Genomic DNA, 22,196 nt, shown 5'->3' with positions numbered 1-22,196 from the left:
ACTACAGAACGCAGTAACAAAGTGAAGAATCACTGTAACTAGCAGGCCTGACGAAGCCCAGGACAAAAAAAAAAAAAAGTCTGGGCATTCGGCAACGCCCCTTGCCTGGGTTGGCAAGGCAACTGCTACCGGGCAGCCAATCGGTGAGATACTCACCTGCGGGGGCGGGGACTCCCCAGGAACCAATGGGAGGGCGGGCCGGTGGTTCTGCAGGCCAATGGGTTGGCAGCGGGGCGGGCTTTCTGATGAAGGGCCGGCGGTGGGAAAGATGGCGGCGGCAGGGAGACCCTCCTGGTGGCGGCGGTGGCGGCTGCGCGCGTGGGCTCGGGACGGGGCCAGGCTACTGCTCCTTCTCCTCCTGCTGGGGTCTGTGCAGGGCCCGTGGCACGTCAGGGCGGGACAAGCGGTGGAGTACTTGAAACGCGAGCACTCGCTGTCGAAGCCCTACCAGGGTGAGGCGCCCGGGGCGAGGTGGTCGCGCAGGGGCGGGCGTGGGGACTAAGTTGGGCGGCGCGGGGTGAGGCTTAGACCCGCTGCCGCCAGCGGGAGGGGCCGCCCCCCTCCAGGATCCCCGTCCCGCTGATGAGCCACAGGTCCCAAGGACAGGGTCCGCCCCCACCGCGTCCCTTCCCGAGCCCTGGAAGTTTCTAGTAGGTTAGGCAGGGCTCTCAGATGTCACCCGCGCCGGGCTCAGGGGAACGAGTTGGGAGCTGGACACCAGGAGGAGAGAACTGAGGATCATGAGGGATGGTTGAGGACCGTTAGCGATGAGCCAAGCAGCCCAGGGCGGGATGGAGCGGTGGCTGCTCCAGAAATAAAAAGCAGGAGAAAGAACCCGGGTAGAACTTGGGAGAACGGAGGGGAGGGGGGAAAAAAGTCTGTTTGCTGTTTAGAACACCTGCTCCTTCCCAGGCCGCGAGCTCTGATGATGAAAGAGGCTGGTTAGCTTTGCTCTCTTTAGGGATTTCTAGGTCTCTAAGCACCACTCAGTGCCAGAAGATTGACACAGGTGTCTGCTAAGAAGAGAAACGAGTGCAGATAGCTTCGTACGAGTTTGCTTTTCCCACAGAGCTGCGGGTGCAGAGAACAAGGGTCAAACCGCAGAAAGCTATGTGCTGTCACTAAAATGTCATGCGTTTAGCAGGTGCATTGAGTACCTTCTTAACCTTGCTGATACTATGTGTCAGACTGGTTTACAGCCCGGACATACTTAGTCCGAGAGACTTGGGGGGAGAATCAGCTTCACATTTGAGAGACTGATTTTAAAGGGGGCATATGATTAAGCCCACAGGGTTTTGAGGGTCAGTCTCTTGGCATTAAGTGAGAAAATGCTTGTCCTTCCACGGTGCTGGAGGTCAGCCACACACAAAATGGGTAAATCTGAACGGTGGTTACTGACTGCGCCATGCAGAAATGACAGCTGCGGTGTGTTGGGTTCCCCTGAAGGACATAGCTGAAGGAAGCTTGGCGTGATGACAAGTACCCATGGTCTCAGTCATTCAGCAGCTGAGGCAGAAGGATTGCTTGAATCTAGGATTTTGAGATCAGCCTGGGCAGGAAAAGATAATGGCAGCAACCTTGGTGGGGTCTGTGGGGGGCTTTGAGAACTAATCGGTGAGGAGGGTGCACTGATTGATGTGTCCCGTCCCATAGGTGTGGGGACGAGCAGTTCTTCGCTGTGGAACCTGATGGGCAATGCCATGGTGATGACCCAGTATATCCGTCTCACTCCAGACATGCAAAGTAAACAGGGCGCCTTGTGGAATCGGGTGGTAAGAGGCTTCCTGTGCTAGGGACCCTGGATGTCATACAAGAGCTCGGAAGTGACTTTTGAGTTTACTTCCTTTGCCAGCTTTCCCAGCATCCCATCTTCTAAGGATGATAAAAGTCTTTAGAGGGCTGGAGAGGCGGCTCAGCCGTTAAGAGCACTGTCTGCTCCTAAGCAGAGGACCCGGGTTCAGTTCCCAGCACACACAGCTTACAAGTGTCTGTCACTCCAGTTCCAGGTCACCCGGCACCCTCACAGGGACATACATGTAGGCAAAACACCAATGCACATAAATAAAAACAAATAAACGTTAAAAAAGTAAAAGTCTTTGATTCAGAGGTAATAGTGAACTTCATAACAAAGAAATCAGATATTTCTCTGTTGCACTATCATTAGAGCAAGTAATTCATGTTCTCGTTAGCCTGATAAACCACATCTTTGGGTTTAGTAGCTTGAATCTTTTTTGTTTTGTTTTGTTTTTGTTTGTTTGTTTGTTTCTCAAGACATGGTTTCTCTGTGGCTTTGGAAGCTGCCCTGGAACTATCTCTTGTTCTGTCTGCCTCTGCCTCCCGAGTGCTAGGATTAAAGATGTGTACCACCATAGCCCGGTTTAATAGCTTAAACCTTATTTCATTACTTTGCAAAACAAACTATTGTTTTATTTTTGTTGCTGTTACTGTTTTTGTTGTTTGTTTGTTTCTTACCATGTAACCCAAGCTGGCCTCAAACCTGTGATTCAACCTCTCTACTCTGGATATGGTGCTATGCCCCTGTAGTTCTAGTTACTTGAGGGGGCTAAGGCAGGGGAAACAGTTAAGCCCAGAAATTCAATCTCAGCCTGGGCAACCCAGTGGGGCACTACCACTAAATAAATAAATAAGTATTAGTAAGCGTTAGGAAATGCATATATCCCAAACATGATCCTAGTAGCCTTTCCTTGTTTCAGCCCAGAACGTAAGTTTCTGTTTCAGTGTAAAAATCACTCTGAGCCACTCTAGTCATTTTGTCTGTTCCCTGAACCTTTTCTAGCAACCTTGTCTTCCTTGAGCTATGATGGCAAGAAGGGAGCATCTGGTGTGGCTGCACAGTGATTTTGTGCAAGTGTAAGATGATCCTTTTTGTTTTCTAGGGCCTTCCTAAACCTTCCAGGTCCTTCCCACACCACGTAGGGATGACTTTGGCATCCATTGATATTTCCTCCTTGCCTCCTATAAGTGGGGGAGGGGGATCTTACACTCCTGTGGTTTCTCTCATTAGCTGTAGATGCTGTGAGTATGGTCCCATAAAAGAGGGCTTTGTTTTCCCTGTTCCTTTTTCTCTAACCAAGAATTCTGAAGGGGCGGAGGGTAAGAGCACCTGTTCTGCGAGCCATCGGCACAGGCTGGCCCCTAACCTAGATTGTAGTGCTGAGCTCAATATGGGGTATGGCAAAAACCTGCAAGCACCAACTGACTGCCTTGGGTTCTAAATCCAGTCTGGTGACCCAGCCACCATGAATCCTGGGCAGGTGTCTTAGCCTCTCGGGTTTCTATGTCTTACCTGTTAAACTGAGGTCCTAATGCTGTTGGATGTGCCTGTCTGAGTTATCAGACATCGGGCATGAAAAGACTGTGCAAAGTTTCCTACAAGGATAACAGAAGTATACACTGTTATCAGACCTGCTCTTAGTGGGTTATTAAGTTATCGTACACAAGCATTTATAAAATTCCCTGATGCCTGTATTTGAACCGAAGAATTATTTTTGAGCTATTTGAGTAGGATATGTAGCTTGTGCAAGTGGTTCTCAAATTTGGCTGTGCACTAGAGTTAATGCCTGGGTCCCACCCCAGATTTAACTGGAATAGGGTGCAATTTGGCCATCGGGTTTCCTTCCTCCTCCCTGACACAAGGTTTCTCTGTACGGAATTTGCTCCGTAGATCAGGCTGGCCTCAAACTCAGAGATCCACCTGCGTCTAGTACCCTAATGCTGGCATTAAAGGCGTCAGCCACCACCTATGGCTAGGTCCCTGGGGTTTTCAAACGCGCAGCAGAGTTTCAGAACCACTGTTAAACATCACCCTGAGCAAAACTATATAGCATTGTGATACCCACGGTCAAGAATTAGCAGCAAATACCTCCTGACTCGCTTCTCTGGCCCTGCCTTCTTCCAGGACTGTGGTGCAGGTCCTGGCCGCAGGACAGCTTTCTGCCACTGAACTCTTTCTTGCCCTGAAAACTAGAATGAAATAGCAGAGAGGTGACCCAAGGTGAGGAGGCAGAATAGGGCAGACTGTTGGAGACTCCAGGGCTCCCTGCTGTGAAAGTGTCCAACCTGCTTTCATTTTGACTTTACTCCTAATGTGAATTCTTTTGGACGATGTCCCAGAAATTAAAAACAAATAAGCAAACACTGAAAACGATCAAGCGATGTGTTGCTCAGGGTCCAGAGCAGGCTTTTAGAAACCCTTTGGCTGCACCTGGCCAAAGCCAGCCGAACCCTTCACAGCAGATTTTAACTAGCTGCTGCCTGCCCCAGCCAAATACTGTGCTCCCCCTGGTTTTTCCTGAGAACTCGGTAAGTGTTGAACACTTAACTAGCCACTCACCACCTGCTCGGGTCTAATTCCCAAACCGGACAGAAGGCTGAGTGACACCTGCCCCCTTTATGTTCCCCCTCCTGCAAGAGGCTGTTCCTCTTGTTCCAAGAGGCAGGAAGGTGTGGGGATTGTAACTCAGGCTTGCCCCTCAGCTTGGCCAAATGCCAGCTTTAGCTAATTAGAGTTCTTCATAGCATCCGCTCATTACCTCTGGGAACCTGTGTGTAGACTTAGCTTTTCTTCCTTTTTCTTCTTTAATGAATGAGGCTTTGACCTTTCTTGGAAGCCCAGCTTTTTAGAGTCTTCCTTTCAGAGGAATAATTTTCAGTAGCAAACAAGTATTAAGTCAACCCTCTTTACCCAGCTGGCTGAGGTGGCTTCTGGGTAGATGTGTGGTCATGGCAGACCAACATGCCTTTCCAGCTTGCCTGTACCATCCTGTTTCTGCTGGAAGATGGACGTGAGAACAATCTGGTGGTTTATTTACCTTTTGTACCCAGTACCTTAAATGGTTGAATGGGCCAGTCTGTTTAGTTTCATGACAGGGTTTCATTTTAACTTTCGCCTTGTTACCAAAGATGCTTTCCGAGACTGTAGATTGCTGCTGAGGCCTTTCTTTATGGGCTTCAGATCTCGTGCTGTTCCCTTACGCCTGCCTCTGTCTTCCTCATGTCAGCCATGTTTCCTGAAAGACTGGGAGCTGCAGGTGCACTTCAAGATCCATGGACAAGGGAAGAAGAATCTGCATGGCGATGGCCTGGCAATCTGGTACACAAAGGATCGAATGCAGCCAGGTATTAGGGACCCTGGGTTTCTCCCGATGGGTGTAGCAGGCCTGTTGATTCCCGGTCCCTCTTTTTGAGAAGGCCCTTCTAGCTTTCTCTCTCCCTTGATGTCTTTAAGTGAACGTTAACCTGTTGAGTCTCTAAAATGGGGTTGTGAGTCCTAAGCAGTCTGAACTTGGCTCATCGTGCGATGTTTTCTTACTTGTTGGTTTCTTACTGTGCTTCCCTGTGAAGCCTGGCCATTGGCTGGCTGAACGCACTGGCTCTAGTGAACACTGGCGACCAGTGAGCTGGCCTCTTGTGGGCATACACACTCAACAGTCTTCTGTTTCCCTTGCTGCTGTTGGAGTCAGTGCTCCAAGTGGATGGCAGGCTGAACCTGATTTGACCCGATCTCTTGCAACGAGAAACAGAACTTGGGAATTCAGTTCTCTCTTGGGGACATACTCTTTACCAAGTGTTTGCGAAGCAGAATCCTGTAGGTAGGGGTGTCTTAGCAACCAGTCTGGATCAGGGAGCTTCTAGAGTACCAAACAAGGTTACAGTGGCTTTCCCTCTTTTCCTGCCTTCAGCAACAAACGACTATAGCTGTTCCGTGGGCTCAGTTGGAGGTCATGCCCTTTGCTGGGTGCTTTTATGTGTTGCGTGTGCTCATCTTAGGAAATGCCTGACGGTCATTGGAGTATCATTTTTTCCTCTGTCATAGAAGATATTATCCTTTGTCAACTCTTGGCTTTATGTCATTGTTCATCATCTGTTCTCTCTCTCTAGGGCCTGTGTTTGGAAACATGGACAAATTTGTGGGGCTGGGAGTGTTTGTAGACACCTATCCCAATGAGGAGAAGCAGCAAGAGGTAATGGCGAGTGTCGAGCTTAGGGCAGCCACACTGACCTCACAGTTCTTCCCCTCAGGGGCAGTGTACCGGAGGGCACGGCGAGACAGTCTGTTGACCTTCCAAAGTTAATGTCCTTGGCAGTGTTTTGTTTTTATTTTTCTCCGGAAGGAACTGTTTGTGAACCCAGCAGTCCTTCAGGGATGACGTCACACTGGGTGCTGTCTGTACTGCCAGAGCGGCCTCACTGCTTTCCATAAGGCAGCCACTGGAGTTGAGCACGCGTGGCTGGCGGTGTCTTGGCTCCTAGATTAGGGCCAGAGCAGGGGGAAAGATGAGGCTCTTCAGGCACATGCTCGCCCTTTCTAGCATCTTTAGCTTCTTTCCAGCACTTCCTGTCACGTGTAAGAAAGCATGCAAATAGAAAGAAGTTGGTGAAACCATGGCATTTATTTATGATGAGGTCTCACTGTGTAGCCCAGGCTGGCCTTGAGCTAACCACAATCTTCATCCTCAGCCTTCTGAGTCCTGGAATTATAAATGGGAGCCAGCACGCCTGCCTCAAATCTGATACCCTGATGGAACCCAATGTCTAGACGTTACTGAGCTTTTTAACTATCCCTGAGGTTCTTTAGTACTTTCTTATCCTGGCACAGGACTGTATCCTCTCTCCTGTGGCGTTGCCATCAGAAGGTAGAAAAATGACAAGTCATTACTGGGCTCCCTACAGGGGGCAAGGTTGGGAATGGAGACGGGAGCCACTTATTTTCCCCCAAAGGTTTATCAGGAAAAGTTTAAAATGTGTGCGATGGCCACTGTATATGCCGCACTCAGGGGTAACAGTCAGAATTTCCCACTGTTCTCTTTAGAGGGGCTGGAAAGTGAGACCCGTGTTAGGTGAGTAGCCTTCTGGGGTGGGTCAGTTAGAGGTGTGTTTCCCTGTTTCCTCTGGGCTCTGTGTTCCAGCCTTGCTAGATGCCAGGCTCTGGGAATTAGCAAGACCAGAGTAGTCTCTGCTCTGCTCTGCTCTGCTCTGCGGAGATTGGTGGAGACTCTGGGGCACTCTGAGAGGACACGGCAGACTCCCCTAACCATGATGGGAACCAGTGTTGGATGACGAGGGAAAGCGTATGTGGCGGCACTCTGAGAGAGGGCGGGGAGCACTCAGAGAGGGCGGGGAGCACTCTGAGAGAGGGCGGGGAGCACTCTGAGAGAGGGCGGGGAGCACGAGGGAATACAGAGCATCAGATAGAGGCTGGAGAGAAGGCAGCCCCAGCCCTGTTATGCTGCACGTTTGGGAGCTGCGCCCCTGACTGTTCATCCTCTTCCCTCTTAGGCACATTAGCATCCTGGGACCGTGTGCCGGGTGGTTGGGCTGTAGGTCAGCACCAGAGCAATCACGGTGCGACTCCTCTTTACCAGGGAATGAGCAGGCTAGGAGAGGTTATCTTGTCCAGGGCAGCAACCATCGTAGGGCCTGCCCATTCCGAGGCTTGCTTTCAACCCCTGGTGCTTCCCCCCTCCCATCCACTGTCTTCCCGTCTGTTGATTTCTTCCTTGAGAGACGAGACTTTAAGTAATTTCGTATATGTGATTTCTCTGAGCTTCTCTTCAGTCCAAAGAACGTAGCAAATTGTCTTCTTTTCCATGTTTCAGAGGATAAAATAAAAGGTGTGGTTTACTCTTACACAGAGGGGTGCCAGGCATAGGCTTTTTAGCTATCTATGGTAACAAAAGCAAAAATGGCAAAAGGAAGCACAGGCAAACTGGGCTTCCTCAAAAGCTGTAACTTGGGACTGGACAGATAGCTCAGCAGGTAAGAGCACCAGGTCCTTTTGCAAAGGGCCCAGGTTCAATTCCCAGTACCCCCATGATAGCTCACAACCATAAGTTTAGTTGTGTAGATCCCATGCCCTCTTCTAGAGTGTATAGAGAATTATTATATTAGTAACTATTGTCTGAAAGACAAGCCAGTAAAATAATAAGCAGAGAATCTGAATAGATGTTTATCTGAAGAAGATGAATAAATGCCACCGAACATGAATAGATATTCTCCATCATCTTCAGATAGCTGAAGGTAGAGATGCTTTTATCCTGAGAGAATGCACTTGTGTATGCACAGCCAAGACAAATAAAAGCGTCTCCAAAAAGGCTTATGCAAGATGTTCACAACAGACAAATCAGATGCACCTCAGATGTTCATCAGCTGAAATACTCAGTGATAAAATACGTATCGATGTGGGTTCCAATATGGGGGACTTGATTACAAGAAAGAACCCAGTCACAAGAACCCTGCCTATTGTGCGAGCCCATCCCTATGAAATGTCAGATCCACAGAGGCAAGGGTGGTTGTCTAGGGCTGGGGCTGTCAGGCTGGGAGGGAGAGAGTGACTACGGTGGGCAGAGTTGTGGAGTGATAAAGTGTTCAGAATTTATGATATTCACCACCTTAACGCACTTTTGGTGGGTGAGTGTCGCTGTCGAGTTGGAAATGGTTGAAAGATGAGTCCATAGCCCTTTGGCACCTTTTGGTCTTCAGCTTGTCCACTGACGAACATGTTTGCTCATGAAGCCACATTGGTGAGCGCTGAGGGGAAATCAGAGTCTAGTGACAAGAGACTTCAGGAAGAACAGCACAGAAGTAGAAGTGTTGGCAGGCTTGGCCCTCATTCTTGTCTGGGATATGTTTGAGCCTCACCCACAGCAGAGAAGCGTCTGGCTGGAGAGTGAAGTGAGCAGCTCTCCAGACTAAGCTAGCTTGGAAGAAGTGTTGGACACACTCGCCAAGAACGATATACACATCAATTTATTTATTTTTCTTCCTTTTAACTGGAAGAAAATTGACACCGGTGTCTTAAAGACAACATTCTAAGCTAAGGAAATAGTTATAGGACTCATGCCCAGAATATGGAGTGCCCCGGGCTCAGTCCCTAACCCCCTGCCCCGCCCCCACACATACTAGCACCACAGACATACAAGCACACATGTATGTACATCATGTGTTCCCTTAGTCCTTATCTCCATAAAGAAACTAATCCCACTGGTCTTTTTACTTTGGGCCCACGGAGTCCTTTTTTCTTCTCCCTCCCTCCCTCCCTCCCTCCCTCCCTCTGAGACAGGGTTTCCGTGTATAGCCCCGACTGTCCTGGAACTCACTCTGTAGTCCAGGCTGGCCTCAAAATCAGAGTCCCACATGCCTCTGCCTCCCGAGTGCTGGGATTTAAGGCATGCGCCAGCAACTTCCAGAGGGATTCTTTTTCAAAGGAACTCTTGACTTCTTAATGTTTATTTGTTATAAAACTTAGATGTGACTCCATTTTTCCCCCAGTTTCTTAGCTCATAGTGATGTTCAAGTGTGTAAGTGTCATTTAGGGGACCTGGAAGTGCCACTTTTTCCATAGTCTTTGTTTGAGGAGCTGAGAGAGATCAGAGTCAGAGTTAATGGGGGTTTGGAGCTGATGGAGTCATGTGGTGAGGTTTGTCTGATTGTCGCCTGCTGTGAGTGGTGTGGGCACTGCTCAGTTACTCCGAGTCCCTTCGCGGGTCCCTGCACAAAGAGTCGCTAAGGAGTACCATAGTACCCGGTTTGGTAAGGGAAGCGGCGTTGAGAGCTGCATTCCCTGTCTGAGGGAGGAGCTTGGCTCCTAGCAGCATTTAGTAGACGAGCCATTTGTTCTGTTACTACAGAAAATCTAGAGCAGAAAAAAAAAAAAAGAGACAAATCTGTACAAACATCTTTTTATAAAAAATGAAAATGGTGAATCATATAGCAACTTTCTAAAAACATAATTGTGAAAGGAGATCTGAGAGCCTGAGATAAGAATACTAGATTCAAATTAATCTTTATTTTGAGAAAAGTTTTAGGTTTATAGATTGTTAGTCCATTAGAGAGTCTTAGACTATACCTTTCTGATACAACCCAGGCCGGCATCAAATTTCTGGACCCAGGTACCCTTCCTGCCTCAGCCTCCGTCTCCGGGTAGCTGGGGTTATAGTCATGTACCTCAGCCTCCCTCTCCGGGTAGCTGGGGTTATAGTCATGTACCTCAGCCTCCCTCTCCGGGTAGCTGGGGTTATAGTCATGTACCTCTTTGCTCTCAGCCTATGACCTTTTGTGTCCCTCTGCATGCGCACCACACTTGGTACATTTTATTTTCTTCCAAGCTGCATATTGCTTCCTTAGCCCTAAATACTTGTGTGTTTTCCTAAAAGCAAAAACAAAACAAAGAAAAAAAATAAACACACTGTTACAAATCTTCAGGCCTAACTCAGATTTGCCAAATGCCCCTTTGTGTCTTTTTAGTAATAGAAAACCCAGGTCCTATTTTAACAAGCAAACAAAAACCACGTGTATTTTGTGTGCGGGTCTGGGTGCATACTTGTGAAGGTCAGAGGTCAGCTTGGTAGAGCTGGCTTCCTCCTTCCACCCTGTGGGCTCCAAGGATCAAACTCTGGTTGCCAGCTTTGGCAGCAAGTGCCTTTCCCCACTGAGCCACCCTCTTACTCCCTCTCTTAGTCTTTTATCTGGGACCACTTGGCCCTATGACTTTGTGCTTCAGGTACATGTCTGACTTTTCTTTAAGAATTAGACATTTGGAACTTTGTTTTTAAAAATACAGGGTCTTACTTTGTATCTCTGCCTGGTCTTGAAGTGCAGCGATCTTCCTGCCTCTCCCTCCTGAGTATAGGGGTCCTAGGTATCCACCATACTGACCTGTAACATGAGGACTCTGTGGATCAGAGATGGCTCAACTATTAAAGGTGCTTGTTGTCTTGTGAGTTTGACTCCCAGGCCCGCCATGGTTGAAAGGAGAGAGCCAGCTCCCTCAAGCTGTCCCCATGGCACACAGTTGTTCCCTTCCCTTGCAAGATACATAGATGTAATCTTAAAACCGAGGCTCCTAGTACTGTAGGGCTGGGAACTAAGTGGAATCGTGAGTCCATCACTGAGCACAGTGCCCTGAAGACTTAGTCTCCAGTAAACGCTGCTGTTTCTCATTCATTCATTCCCCTCAATGGATTCATGGGGAACATTTGGCAGACATCGTGGCAATAGCTGCTGTGACTGTCTTCTTTTGTGTCCCCCCCCCCCCTCACCTCTTAGCTTAGAGTGTCAGGGACATAGTAACAGTTTGTGGCAGGCTCAGGTTGCTAAGCAATACCCCTGAAGTGCTCCCTTGTGCTGCTTAGTGAGTTTGGGTTAGTGAGCTGTTGCCAGAAGTTTCCCTGTCCAGATTCTGAACAGAGAAGTGAATTCCTGTGTGCTAAGTGTATTTGAGTGTGTTTTAGGAAGTTGCATAGTTCTTTGTTCTTTTGGTGTTAAAATGTGTTTTTGTAAAATGGTATTATAAATGACTTAATTTAAGAAAAAAAGAAAAAGAAAAAAGGAAAAGAAATTGAGTATCTACATCCAAATGTTTCTTGACATTTTAGTGATCCATGTCAGCCAAGGAAATCACTCCCCTCAATCATGAATGTTTGGCTTTGAACAATGTCCAATCTAAAATTTCATTAATTTAGCAGTTACGTAGCTGAATGCCAGGCATTATACCTGGTGGTCCACCCTTGTCATCTTCTTCCTGTAGTTCATCCTGTGAGCTGCACACATCATCCTCCCGGATTGCAGTAAAAATAGTGATGCGGACGTCACAGAGCTCATCCAGAGCTACGCAGCCATGAGCAGTGTAAGATGGTTAGGACCCAGGTCTCTGCTCTTTTCTGTTAGGTGACCAAATTATGTGCTTTAGACCTGTAGATTTTAGCATAGACTCCATAAATCCAATCCAAAAGTCCTTGAGTATCCTTTTGGAGAGATGGTAAGGAGAAACTGGGTCTCACGTATTTGGTGCTGGCCTGGAGTTTTCTGTGTAACCAAGGATGACTGTGGACTTATAGGCATGTGCCACCATGCCCAGTTTTATGTGGCACTGGGCGTCCAACCCAAGGTCTTGTGCACTCTCCCGTCTAAGCCACATCCCCAGCTCCTTCACAAACATTTTTTTTTTTTTTTTCTTAAGCAAAGTAAAAGAAGTTGATTTATTAAGAAAAGTGAGGGGCCAGGCAGTGGTAGCTCACATCTTCAAGCCTTCAATTCCAGCACTTGGGAGGCAGAGTCAGGAGGATCTCTGTGAGTTCAAGGCCAGCCTGATCTATCGAGTTACAGGACAGGTTCCAAAGCTACAGAGAAATCCTGCCTTGAAAAAACCAACCCCTCCCAAAAAGAAAGAAAGAAACAAACAAACAAACAAACAAACAAACAAAAAACAGTAAGGGGCTGGAGAGATGGCTCAGTGGTTAAAAGCACTGGCTACTCTTCCAGAGGGCCCAGGTTCAATTCCCAGAACCCACATGGCTACAGAGAGCAAGTTCAGGACCTGTCTTGAAAAACAAACAAACAAACAAACAAAAAAATACCCACAGCAAAACAAAAATAAGCTAGTAGTAAAGGGTCGCTTTAGAAACCACAAGTAGCTCCACAGTACAAAGTTTGGAAACATTTCCTGTGCTATGGACAGTATTCATTTGGACAACAGGTAGGAATTCCTTATTTTTGGTAACTCCGAAACTAGGAAGGAAACGCCCACCTTGCCTAGGTCAGTGTGGTTTTTCCGAGTTTTGTTGTAACTGTAAGGCTGTCAGTCAATCTGCTGCCTCGAGAAATCGGTGGCTATGCAAGAAACACGTTAAACACTCCAAACTAGGAGCAGAGAATGAACTGGCATCCAGTGACTTCCTGTGTGAGGTAAGGCTTGGAGGCATAGTGTGAGTTGCTAAGCAGACAGATTGTAGCTTTGGGGCTATGGGTCTCAATGTCATCTAGTGCGGTGTCTCGTTTTGACTGAATGTCATGGTCTGAGGGTGCAGCTCCATTAGAGTACTTCCAGAGCATTCAGGAAGCACTAGATTTGATGTCCATGAAACTGGGTATGGTGGCACATTCGTTACTCCCAGCACTTGGGAAGTATAGATAGGGAAATGAGAAACTCAGAGTCATCCTTGGTTGCACAGAGTTTGATGCAAGCCAGAGCCATGTGAAGCTCTGCCTCAAAAACCAAAAACAACAGCCGGGAGGTGGTGCCTTACACCTTTAATCCCAGCACTTGCGAGGCAGAGGCAGGCTGATCTCTGGTCTACAGAGCAAGTTCAAGGACAGGCTCCAAAGCCATAGACAAACCCTGTCTCAAAAAAACCAAACCAAAACAAAAACAAGGATGTGCTCCACTCTAGATGACTGTGAAATTCTTTAACTGGAGTCCTGTAAAGATGAAAAGCTCCTCTGGTCGACTTGGGCACCGCTTGCCATCTGACTATTCATAGATGATCAGATGTCACACCAGCCCTGGGAAGAGTTGGGCAGCCTTGACTAAGGAGTGCTATCCTAGGCATTCTAAACTTCCAAATTAAACTTGTGATTAGAGGTGATAATAGAAGCAAATCTTGGGGTCATCAGAGCACCCCAGGGCATTTTTTAATCCCTTCCTTTCCTTAATTGTTCACTGAAGTTACAAGCTTTCTCAGAATCCCATTTCTGTTAATTACCTTAATAACACGCTGGTAATTACCTTGCTCTAAATGACAGTTGCACAAGACTAACTTTATGGTGACTTATCACCCATGGATGGACTACATAGCTCTCGGTCCTCTGTGTGTTCTGGGAAGCTGCTCTGGGGCCACCACTGATCCATGAGGCTGATATGCTTTTGCCTGCGTCTGGTCTTACACCAGCTCTTCCTCACCAGCTGGGTTTCCCATACACCTGTCTTCTGTGATTCTCAGTATGCCGACCTCTTGTTCTTACATGTCAGATCACATGGTGGGTCCCATCAGAGCAGAGTCCCCTTACCCATCGTGTTGCCTTTTTTGTTTTCATCATAACAGTTATCATTGCCTGAAACAATTTTATTTCTCTGCTTGCTCTCTGCCTCTCCGACTCTGGGTTAGCTCTGTGAGAGCAGATACGAGTCCTGCTTGTTTCCCACTGGACACCAGTGCCGACTCTTAGGTGCTCACTAAGGATGAGAGGAGTGAGTGCTGTGGGATCCCTTCCCCCACCCTCTGTGAACCAGGCTGAGCTGAGCCTGTGCAGGTTCCTCTCAGTGCTGGTACTTTATTTTTAGAGCTGTGGAAATTTGCTGAGGCAGAGCTGAAGTGCCCCCAAGCCCAGTGAATTTCTAACCCTTACTGCTGCGCTCCCACGGAGCTCCACCCTGCCCCCATGCTGTAGGCTAGAATGACAACAGCTATTTGGAAATGTATGTCCATGAGGCTCAATTAGAGGGAAATGATCCCTTTGGATTAGAGTTAATTTCATGGTCTCATACAGTGGGAATTTTGCCTTCTGGGCAAGAGCTGTATCCTGAGACCCTGAGCAATACAAGAAGACATCTCAAATTTTGAAGAGTTTAGTGTTTTTGTGTGTGTGTGTGTGTGTCCCTTCTCCACCCCCACCCCCACTCCATTGCTAAAGAAGAGATACAGTGGTCTGGGAGACATAACCTAGTCGTGTTTGGGCAGTGCAAGATGGTGTGCTTTATAAACTGCTAAAGGCCCCAGGTCCTTCCGTGGGATAGAGGCCTTTGTAGTAGGCTCTTGAGACGCTGATGATAGTACCAGACAGCCTCACACAGGTGCCAGCACCTGTGCGGGCATTCTGGCATAGATTGTGAGAGCTTCAAGAACTTGCTGAGTGCCCTTTGTGGACCCTAAAACCCTGTTTAGGGATTTAGGTTGGTGACTCGCCCACTACAGCAGGGTCACAGCTCTTCCGAGGCTGTCTCTTTCTGACTTGGTCTCCTGTGTTCTGTGTCCTATCTTGTTTCTGTAATAACCTGCTGGACCCTCTCAGGCCCAGAAGAGGCGCTATTCTCCAGGAGTCCAGGTACCCGGCTCTTGACTCACGTCGTCATCCCTTGTTCCCACGTGTCCATTTGACATTTCTTGCTGCTTAGGATCCACGTGGCTGTTGTCTCAGGGGTCCCAAGTGTCTGGTCTTGACTGCATTTCCTCCCTGCATGTTGACTGGGACAGTGTAGAGCTCGTCCAAGCAGCAGCATGCCTTGTGCTCCCCTCCCCTCCTCTCCCCTCCCCTCCCCTCCCCTCCCCCTCTGCATCCACTTGCCCTGGGATTATTCTGGAATGGTTAGCTCTTCAGTTGTGAGGAAGAGTTTACTTTTACAGCTCTGTTGGAGAGAAGGCACCTCCTAAGTAGTGGGGACCCAAGTAGGTAACGTGGAAACCTTTAAGTTTTCCTATAAGGGGCATGTTGCTCTCTTACTATTGGCGTTCTTGGAAGTTATGTGTGCATGGACTGAGCAGAGTGATTGTGGCTACGGAAGCCCACTCAGAGCCTGTGCCAGCATTGCTTTCTGGCTCCTACTTCATTTAGCATCATATACTGGTAGGATTTTAGAGTCTGAAAGGAGCTATCCAGACTGGAAAGGTTTCCCTGCCCACTCAAACAGGTATTTCACAATACCTGCTGTGTGTGTGTGTGTGCGAAACGCTTTGCTTGGGCAGAGGGATAGGGCTGAAGTGGAGACCTGGAAGATGATTTTCCTTTTCTTCCAGCACAGCTGGGGAGAAAGGAATCTGTCCGTTGGAAGGAAACTCCCAGTGTGTAAGCACCAAACGGTGATTGCTGGGAGGAGCAGTCAGACTCCAGCGTCCTGCAGGGCTGCTTCAGGCCTACCCTAGGTCTAGAGCAAGGGGAACTACTAACACCATGTGTGTGGAGTCCACTGCTTCCCGGGTCCGCGTTACCTGTGTGACCATCTGTACGTGGGTTCGGGGGTGGTGCTTAAAATGAGGCAGGGTGGTTTGCTCTGCTCGCCCAAAAGGTGCTCATTCCCTTCCGCTGCTGTGCAGTCATTGCTAAGAGTTCTTCCTCGCTGTCTCCTTTTCCCTCTCTGTGTCCCAGCGCGTATTCCCCTACATCTCAGCCATGGTGAACAACGGCTCTCTCAGCTATGATCATGAGCGGGATGGGCGGCCCACAGAGCTGGGGGGCTGCACGGCCATCGTCCGAAATCTCCGTTATGACACCTTCCTCGTGATTCGCTATGTCAAGAGGCATCTGACGGTGAGTCCTGTCTTTTTGCGGTTGGTGGTCTGCACGGCCTCTACCCCTGTGGTCTGTCCCTCATATGTCTTTCCTTTATCCTAGATAATGATGGATATCGATGGCAAGCATGAGTGGAGGGACTGCATTGACATGCCTGGGGTCCGTCTCCCCCGGGGCTATTACTTCGGCACTTCCTCCATCACTGGGGATCTCTCCGGTATTGCGCTGCGCTTTATCTGTTTGCCTCACTTGGTCCCCAACGGCTGGTGAGGCCCTCTCCAAGGAGAGCCAGATGAAAGAGCTGTGGGAAGCCATGCATATGGCTTGAGAATGCTGTGTGGTTTTGCCTAGGTCCTGTAAAAGCTCCAGTCCAGGCTCTCTCGGGTCAGGTGTATCCAGGAGCACTCGGCGCGTGTGCCCTCGCCCAGCCTGTGCGCATGCCTTGCTTCCCCTCCTCTCCCGGCCTTTCCTCCTGCCAGGCTTCTCGCCCCGCCCCGCCCTTACGCCCTTACGGCTGTGCCCAGTTCCCCTCCCTTCTCACAGCGCTGCCCCTTGGCTCCGTCATCCCTCTCCTAAGCAACCTCCAGTCCCTGTTTGTTCACTTTGGAAAGGAGCATGTGTCCAGTTTACTAGCCGTCTGCCTGCTGAGCTGCGCTTGTCCCTGCCTCTCTCCCTTGTCGTCTGCGCTGCGCTGCGCTTGTAACTGCGGTGTGCCGTGCACAGTGCTGTGGTCTTCACCGTTCTCCAACCACTCTTCAGCTCATTGCACAGCACTCGGAAACCCTTACCTTCCTTGAGTGACATCCAACACTCTACCTAATTTTGGCCCAGGCAGCCAATGTAAAAAAAAAAAAAAAATCTATAAACTTCTAATCTGTAGAAGTATAGTTTTGCTATTGCTTTTGTTAGCTTATTTGGGGTTTTGTTGTTTGTTTTAGTTTTAAGATAATCTTGCTTTGTACCCCGGCCCTGAGCTAGTGATACAACCTGTCTCCGTCTTCTGCATGCTGGGATTGTAGGCATGCACCATCACACTTGTTGAGAAAGTTCAGATATTTCTCTGCTGCTCCAGGCTTTGATGTACACACACTGTAGAGAGCATTGCCCTGGCTTTGTTTTGAAGGCAGGAAGGAAGGACAGAGAAGGGCAAGGGAAAGGAAAAAGGAGGAGGCCAAGATAAGTCGTTCTCTGAGTTTCAGACCAGCACGGTCCTACATAGTGAGTTCCAGGGCAGCTAGGGCTACAAAGTGAGACCCTGTCTCAAAAAAAAGAGAAGGAAGAAGGATGAGCTGGACTATAGAGCAGTTCCAGGCCACCCTGAGCTACAAAATGCAACCCCGCCTCAAAAAAGAAAGGAGAGGAAAAAAGGGACAGTCCATTTTCTGTGTCTTCTTTTGACGTCTTGTTGCTTTGTTTTGTGATAGGATCTATGTAGCCCAGGCGAGGCTAGAACTCAGGATCTTTGTGCCTCAGCCTCTCAAGTGCTGAGATTACATGTGTGCTGCCATACATGGACTGCCCTGGCTTTTTATCCTGCCATGCAGTTTAAACTTGACTTTGACAGCAAAAGCATGTTCCAAATGAAGATGCAGGCAATTTCTTCTGCTGTGGGTTTGTTGATGTGTCCACAGAAATGACCAGAAGTCCAGGCTAGGCTCAAGGAAGTAAGCACTGAAAATGGATCCCCGCTGAAGGGAGCAGAGCTTCCTCAAGAGTTAGTTGACAACAGGTCTGACACATGTTACAAGCCTAGAACTTCTGAGAAAAGCCAGAAGGCCATATGTGATGGCGCACACCTTTAGTTCCAGTGCTCAGGAGACAGGAGCGGGTGGATCCCTGTGAGTTCCCAGGACAGCCAGGGTTATACAGAGAAACACTGTCTCTGTCAGCCAAACAAACACACAGCCCAAAACCAAGTTAACAAAAAAGCTTCAAAACAGAGAAGTCAAGTACAGGGTCTCGCATCTATAACCCCCAGCGTTAAGAAGGCTGAGATGAAAAAGTCAGATTTGAAGTTAGCAGCCTGGGTTACATAGTAAGGCCAAAACCAAGCAGAGAGCAAACAACGGAGAGACGTGGGGCCTGGGTATGCTATCACACACCTGTAATGAGCCCAGGACCCAGGAGGCCGAAGCAGGAGGCCCCTCAGTCAAGGCCGACCCACACCGCACTGTGAAACTCTCTGCCTTACAGACTATACTGAGACACTAGAAGAGAGAAATCTCATCTCTAGCTTCTTGATCCCCTTTCTAGCAGCATTAGGGAGATCACAGTCAGAATAACAAGAAGCCAAAAAGAAACAGAGTCTGGGAGGCATCATCTTCCCTGCAAATAATGTTGCCCTGACCAAGGCCCATCAAACAGGCAGTGGGAGACCGTTTCTTCTGTCTGCCTCTGTGTGTGTGCGTGCGTGCGTGTGCGTTTGTGTGTGTGTGTGTGTGTGTGCGCACGTGCATGTGCGCATGCGTGTGCCTATGCTCCACCAAGAAGAAACACGGTGCTGCTGTGTCTCCTCTCTCCACTAAAAGGTTTTAATGGTTGATAGAGGATTTAATTATCTTCAGTTCCTTTTAAGGTTTTAGATTTTTATTTGTCTGTGTGTATGTGTATTGTGTGCACAAGTATATGCAGCTGCCTGTGGAAGCCAGAAGAGGGTATCAGATTCCCTGGAGCTTGAGCTGCGGATGAGATGGTTCTGATCCATTTGATGTGGGTGCTGGGAATTGAACCCTGGTCCTCAAGCAAGTGCTCCTAACCACTGAGACATCTCTCCAGCCCCAGTTATTTTCAACATTATTTTTAGGTTTTTATTCTAAGTATATTTGCCATTAAAATACATAGAATATATCCAGTTCCTTATTCTTTTTGTTTGTTTGTTTGTTCTGAGACAGGGTTTCTCTACATAGCTCTGGCTCTCCTGGAACTAGCTAGCTCTTGTAGACCAGGCTGGCCTCGAACTCACAGCGAACCACCTCCCTGCCTCCTTTGTGCTGGGATTAAAGGCGTGCACCACTGCCACCCAGCATCCTTACTCTTTTAAATGAGAAAGTGATGAGCTTTAACTTAAAAAAAAAAAAAAGGTTGATATCTGTTGGGTTCACTGTTGCTTTTGAGCTAGTCTCACTGGCCCTCGCTGGCCTGAGTCTAACATGTGTGACCAAGTTAGCCTTGAGTTGCATCCGCTCTCCTGCCTCTGCCTCTCAGGTGCTAGAATTAGAGGCATGTGCCACCACACTTGGCCCTTTTCTTCTGTAATTAAGTGCTGGTATGACAGGCATGCACCATCACAGGGGCTCATATGACACATTGATCCATGTGTGTCATTGTCCCAGCACCCTGTCTTCTAGCCCCTCCTACTAGTCTTCCCTCCCCCTAGATCCTCCTCCTCTTACATTCCTGTTCTGTATTTAAATGTAGAGGAAACTTGCAGAGTTGCCCCTTCCGTTAGTCTCTGTGCTCCCCTGAAATAGTTCCCTTTCTACTTTGATTTCAAGGTTGCTTCAGGCCACGGCTGTCAGTGGGTAGAGGAGCTCGGATCAGAGTCTTCAGCCAGGGTACCAGCTCCAGAAGCCCTCTCGTTGAGGCGGCTGGAGTAACCTCTATACTCTCTCCTCTAGATAATCATGACGTCATTTCCCTGAAGTTGTTTGAGCTGACGGGAGTGAGGACCCCAGAAGAAGAAAAGCTTCATCGGGATGTATTCCTGCCCTCAGTGGACAATCTGAAGCTGCCTGAGAGTGAGTGTGGGATCCGGGCAAACAGCCTGTGGTCAGGGAGGAGGCTGCAGTGTCCATGCAGTCTGGGGTGACTGGCCCCCACAGCTGTCAGGCTGGTGTTCCTGGGCCCCGCCGAGGCACATGGGATGCCTGCACTGCCTTCCCGGCGGCCTGTTGTAGGCAAGCAGTGACAGATGGGCAGCTCCACTTTGTAACTGAGCCGTCTGGAGCAGGGGGGGGGGGGTCAGGGCCCTGGCTCCCCAGAAGTGGGTGCGTGCCTGCTGGCCCATTGCTGGACGGGCTCCCCTATCCCTGATTGTTTTCCTTTGCTTCCTCAGTGACTCCACCACCAGCGCCCCTGACTGGCCTGGCCCTCTTTCTTATCGTCTTTTTCTCCCTGGTGTTTTCCGTGTTTGCCATCGTCATTGGTATCATACTCTACAACAAGTGGCAAGACCAGAGCCGAAAGCGCTTCTACTGAACCCTGATGGCACCCGTCCCTCTGCGGTTTACCCGGGTCTGCGGGTCTGAGCGTGCAGCCTGGCGAGCCTGCTCACCTAGCCAGCTGTTCAGGGACTGTGTTCTGTCATTGGGGCGGTGACCCTGCGTTCGTATGGTCATCCACGGGAACATGTCACTGGCCGGAGATGCCACCCCCAGGGCCGAGCAGCTGTGACGTGCCTTTCCCTGTGGCCCTTCCACTTAGGTATGGAGAGACATGGAAAAAAGCATTAGAGCATTGGATAGCCACCCCAGCATGGACTGGACACAACAAACCTCCTACTTCATTTGTCGGTTTCGAACTAGAAAACCAGAGCTCATAGAGTCTGGAAGCCCACTTAGTAGCTTTTACTCTTGCCCACGCCTCCTCCTACTTGAGGAGCTCCTTGGCAATCTGGATGGAGACTTCTGCCACACCTGCCTCTCTGTCTCCCTTCACTCACCATCCTCTCCCTGTGCACTCGGAGCTAGGAAAGAAGTTTGCTGCTCCCATCAGGTGGCCCCGGGGCTCTCTGCATTAGTTCATTGCTTCAGCCTGGGTTCTGTGCTGGGCGAACCTTGTTCCTGTCTGTCCCCGTGTCCTTAGCTTTCCTAATCAGAGCTCTTCAGGCCCTTGGATCGTTTGAGTAAAAGCAGTTAGAAATCGAGAGAAGCTCGGACACCTTCACAGAGGCTGTGGGAGTAACTGTGGCGTCATCCAGGTCCAGGTGTGCCACAGAGGGCAGCGTTTGTCTCCTCTGCCCATGTGGAGGTGTCTCTGGACCCAGTGGAGCCTGCTTAGCTGCATGTTTTGTTTCTCGTGATTCTTGGGAAGTAAAAAGAAGCTTCCTTATTCTCTGGACTTGGACATGACCCTGAGAGGAGATTCGGCTTCTTAATGCGAAGAAACAGTTGCTGATCTTGTAACGACTCTGAGAGCAAAAGACTCTGTGTCTGGAAAAGTTCTGACCACTGAGCAGCACGCACGGCTTGAGTGTGGTCCTGTGTGTGTCACCCCCTTACACTGCCTTATTCTACAAATGTCACATGCTGCTCACTTACCTGCCCTGTGATTAAATTGGTTACAGGGTGGTCTCCCTGGAGGGCCTGAAACTGAGTTTTCTGGATCTCTGAAGCCCAAGGAAATTTCTTAAAGTGACTGATGGAACCAATCATGAGTCCTGCTCAGTGGCCTTCTAGGGTGGGCTTAGTGGGGAGGCTCCCCTTTTTTCCTGAGCCTCCGGTATGCCAGCTCTCACCCTGCCCATCCTGGGTGCTCATCCCTCACCCCATCCGTCCTTAGACGAGGAGGAGGAGTCACCCTGGTTGCAGATGGGTGTTCATCTTCTCAGGGCTCAGTCTTTCCCGCGTGCCTAATTAAGCAGGGCAGTACATTGCCCTTCTGCAGGAGAGGTACAGGCAGGTGGAGAGAGCCCCTCCCAACCCTTCCCACAGCAGGATAAGGGAGAAAGGGGATGAACTGGGATGTAGACGTTGGCCTTAGGACCCGGAGAACTGAAAAGAAATGGTAGTTTTGTCTCTTTTGAGCTCGCAGGGAGGGTGGATGGGTCCATGTGGTAGAGGACCTAAGCAGGCCGTTGAGGTTGAGATGACTGTCATAGCAGTGGGCCTGAAGGATTTTACCATGGGAGGATGAGAGAGGGTGAGTCAGGTTTGTGTGATCCCTGCTCACGAGCACTTTGATGCCGTTAGAGATCAGGACATAGGATCTGTGGTCTCCACATTGCCTGGGAGCTGGCCTTTTCCCATTTGAGAAATGTCTAAGAAAACTACCCATGCCTGGTGGCGGTGGTGCACGCCTTTAATCCCAGCACTCGGGAGGCAGAGGCAGGTAGATCTCTGAGTTCAAGGCCAGCCTTGCCTACAGAGGAAGTTCTAGGACAGCCAGGGCTGCACAGAGAAACTCTGTCCCAGAAAACAAAAGCGAACAAGAAAGCCACCCATTCAGCATCATGT

General features: G+C 49.2%; 1 protein-coding gene across 2 annotated transcripts; it reads left to right on the top strand.

Annotated features, from left to right (window-relative positions):
- Positions 1-233: 233 nt before the first annotated feature.
- Lman2l (lectin, mannose binding 2 like) lies at positions 234-21,391 on the top strand. 2 transcript variants are annotated; one of them, XM_051204424.1, is made up of 9 exons: positions 234-452; positions 1,654-1,772; positions 5,022-5,139; positions 5,902-5,984; positions 14,809-14,841; positions 15,880-16,041; positions 16,126-16,240; positions 19,641-19,760; positions 20,078-21,391. In XM_051204424.1, exons 1-9 carry the CDS (start codon positions 269-271, stop codon positions 20,218-20,220), a joined length of 1,077 nt encoding a protein of 358 aa, XP_051060381.1. In that variant the 5' UTR covers positions 234-268; the 3' UTR covers positions 20,221-21,391. The 2 variants fall into 2 exon arrangements, with proteins under 2 accessions (XP_051060381.1, XP_051060382.1); XM_051204425.1 differs by lacking the exon at positions 14,809-14,841.
- The last annotated feature ends 805 nt before the right edge of the window (positions 21,392-22,196 follow it).

Source organism: Phodopus roborovskii, unplaced genomic scaffold (assembly GCF_943737965.1).
Source record: "Phodopus roborovskii unplaced genomic scaffold, PHOROB, whole genome shotgun sequence".
Classification (NCBI taxonomy): domain Eukaryota; kingdom Metazoa; phylum Chordata; class Mammalia; order Rodentia; family Cricetidae; genus Phodopus; species Phodopus roborovskii.
The sequence above is the reverse complement of the archived record's forward strand: the minus strand, read 5'-3'. Positions and strand labels throughout refer to the sequence as shown.

What these genes read in the sequence shown, in the direction of transcription:
- Lman2l (XM_051204424.1), top strand. Translation starts at nt 269, where the DNA reads ATGGCGGCGGCAGGGAGACCCTCCTGGTGGCGGCGGTGGCGGCTGCGC. An exon ending in GCGCCTTGTGGAATCGGGTG is followed by an intron (nt 1,773 to 5,021) that starts GTAAGAGGCTTC and finishes TCCTCATGTCAG; the next exon opens with CCATGTTTCCTGAAAGACTG. An exon ending in ATGTCAAGAGGCATCTGACG is followed by an intron (nt 16,042 to 16,125) that starts GTGAGTCCTGTC and finishes CCTTTATCCTAG; the next exon opens with ATAATGATGGATATCGATGG.